The following is a 2,764-nucleotide window of genomic DNA, read 5'->3' as shown; positions in this document are numbered from 1 at the left end:
CATGCAGGGCAGAGATCAGCACCTTCACCATGATCTCCAGTATGAAAAACATCAGTATCGGTTCTTTGGATTCAGCCCGTTTAAAAACCGAACTTCACAACAATACTGAGGAGCACAGTGAGGCGTACATCTCAAGACCCTGACTGGTTCATTAAAAGGCGCATTTACACAAGGAGAAGAAATGAGAACAAAACTTTTGACACATAAAATACATTTTGTTCACAAACAAACAAGGTCCAAACAAACTAACCTCTTTGCGGGTGGATCCTAACAGGATGTATAGATGTCCAGCATGAAATGAAGGAGCCCACTGGTACATCCTAATTAATTTGATCCAACCATATCAAAAATAAATACACTTAAACCATTACTGACAAAGAAAATCTACCTAACTGGAGTTATAATACTGACAGATCTGTAGCATTGTTGTTTTTATCATAGCAGCTCTGAAAAAGAAGAAAAAGAATGAATCTACAAATTAATAACTAGGTTAGTTGATTTTTCCAGCTTTTCTCTGTATTGATCCAGCCAGTCTCTGAGCTCTGTGATCCGATACCCCTCAGGTCCTCTGCCACCCTGGTAAACTATCTTTCCCTCCTGCAGTATATAAAGTCTGTCGAAATAAGCTCCGTACGCAGCGTTGGAGGAGTTCTCCATGCTATCGACCACGACCAGGCAGCCGGGCACTTCCAGGTGCATCAGCTGCGCAGCTTTCAGCCGGTCCTCCAGACACCGGTGTTTCGGGATCTGATAGGGCGCGTCAGTGCTCATCCAGCCGTCGGAGGGGTGCGCTTCCTCGATGTACACAACTACAGAGTCTGCTATATCTGCGTTCTGCTGCACGACTCCCTGGAAAGCCTTCAGACGCGCCATGAACGGGGGTCAGGTGCAACTGCCAAAGTTGAGGATGAGCGGTCTCTTGTCCTTTGCGTAGTCGAGGATGCGGCTGCGCCGCTGATCCTCCAGCCGAACAACTTCGGTGTTTGGCGCTCCGTGTCCGAGATGCGCTGCTTTCAGAAAGTCCAGTTTATGGCCGTGCCACACTGCTTTAAGGGACTCCAGGCTGAAGAGACGATTGGAGTCCGATATGCACAGAGGAGGATCGATGGCATCGCCCTCCTGCTCCTTCATCCTGAAGAAAACCCTTTTCCTTATGCATAAAAAGTCAAGCAGCCAAAACATGACTGCTGCCATCAGAAAACGGGGCAGCAAAACGAGACAGACTATTGCATTTTTAATGGTTTTAATAGTATTCATTATCACTTAGAGGAACAACTCGAATGCTCTTGTGCTGTGCCACGATCTTGTGGGTTGAAGTTGGGTTACTTGCAACTTCCCCTCTTTTTATAGCACCGGCAGATTTGAATGAATCACACCCCGCCTCCAAACTGGGGCCGAGGCCTCACATGGTGGGGATTACCTTCTGTCAACTCCACAGCTTTGAGTTCCAGCCAAAAGCCAAGGGTGCGGGACAGGGTGCGGCACAGCAGCGAGCTGTTCGGGGAGAGCCGGTCATATTCCTGTTAAAATTAACGTTTATATCCAAATGCCCAAAGTCGTTTGAATCTTCCAGCGAACCGTGTCAGATGACAGCCTAAATTTGGTGCTGCTGCAGACTTTTCTACTGCAGGGACAATGACTGTTTTGTTGGAGCACATTTCAGACGCGGACTCCACTTAAAGGGCTGGCCTGTAAAACTACTGCACTGCCCTCAGTGATCTAGTCACCAACAGTTTGGCCTGAAATCACTCCTTATGGACAAATGTTTAGGTCACATATGAACTGAAGTTATGTTGCAGTCGCACAGGGTTACTGCTCCTCAGATGCATTAAATCACATGTATTTGTCTTATAGTAAATGATAGCCTATGATAAATCAGAGTGGGGTCTGACTCTTTGAAAGTTAAGGTAAGGTTCAGAGATGGAGAGGTGATATAGATAGTCTTTAATGCCTCAGGAAAAAAGGCATTAAAAAAGGCAAAAAGTCAGAAATATTTGAAAATGATTCAGATATATGAATGTTCGGAAATCATTAAAAAGTCACAATTTTGAAGATGTCAATTCTGAGTAAAGACTCATGATTCTAAGGGAGAAAAGTGGCTTTCAAAATAATGCCACAAAAGTGACAACTTGGAGATGATATCGTGTGAATTCTGTGAATCATACGCGTTTTTTCCTAGAATTGGAAATCTTTGCTCTCAGATTTCAGTTCTTGAACTATTTTTTCTGTGACCCTAATCCTCCTCCTCAGGTGCTCCACTGTGTCAACCAAAGCAACATTATCCATCAACACACACACACACACACACACACACAAACACACACAGACTAAGCTTCCTGTCTGTCGGGTTGAGGGGAGACCAGGGCTCATATATCACTCTGATTTTTATTCAATATCCTGAAGTGTTTGAGGTAACTCACTTGTATTAGTGGGGTCTAAAAGAAACATTTTCCTCTGGTGAAAAATCTGAGATTTATATAATTTTTCTGTAAAGAGGGACTGTAAAAATGTCCTGGCTGATGTCTGAAGGCTCAAAAAACTTGCTGAAAACAGTCTCTGCTGATTGTTTTTGGTGTGTTTGAGGAACTGCCCCCTTTAAAACAATGCCCTTCGGCTCAAAATACTTTCCTTTGATCTAATCAGAGTCCAAAAAACTAAAAAGTTGTACTTGCACCCCTTGGCCTTTTGCCCAGTGCCACTGTAGCACCAGCACCTATCATGACATGGTACTATATTTCACAGCATGTGGTTGGATCTCAGAATA

General features: G+C 44.2%; 1 protein-coding gene across 1 annotated transcript; it reads right to left on the bottom strand.

The window, feature by feature from the left end:
* Window positions 1-1,257, bottom strand: dio3a (iodothyronine deiodinase 3a). The gene has a single exon (XM_070842605.1). The coding sequence runs from the start codon at window positions 1,255-1,257 to the stop codon at window positions 472-474; it is 786 nt and encodes a 261-aa protein (XP_070698706.1). The 3' UTR covers window positions 1-471.
* Between the last annotated feature and the right edge of the window lie 1,507 nt (window positions 1,258-2,764).

The sequence above is a fragment of the Pempheris klunzingeri genome, chromosome 13, assembly GCF_042242105.1.
Source record: "Pempheris klunzingeri isolate RE-2024b chromosome 13, fPemKlu1.hap1, whole genome shotgun sequence".
Taxonomy (NCBI): domain Eukaryota; kingdom Metazoa; phylum Chordata; class Actinopteri; order Acropomatiformes; family Pempheridae; genus Pempheris; species Pempheris klunzingeri.
Note: the sequence above shows the minus strand (reverse complement) of the source record. Positions and strands in the feature narration are given on the sequence as shown.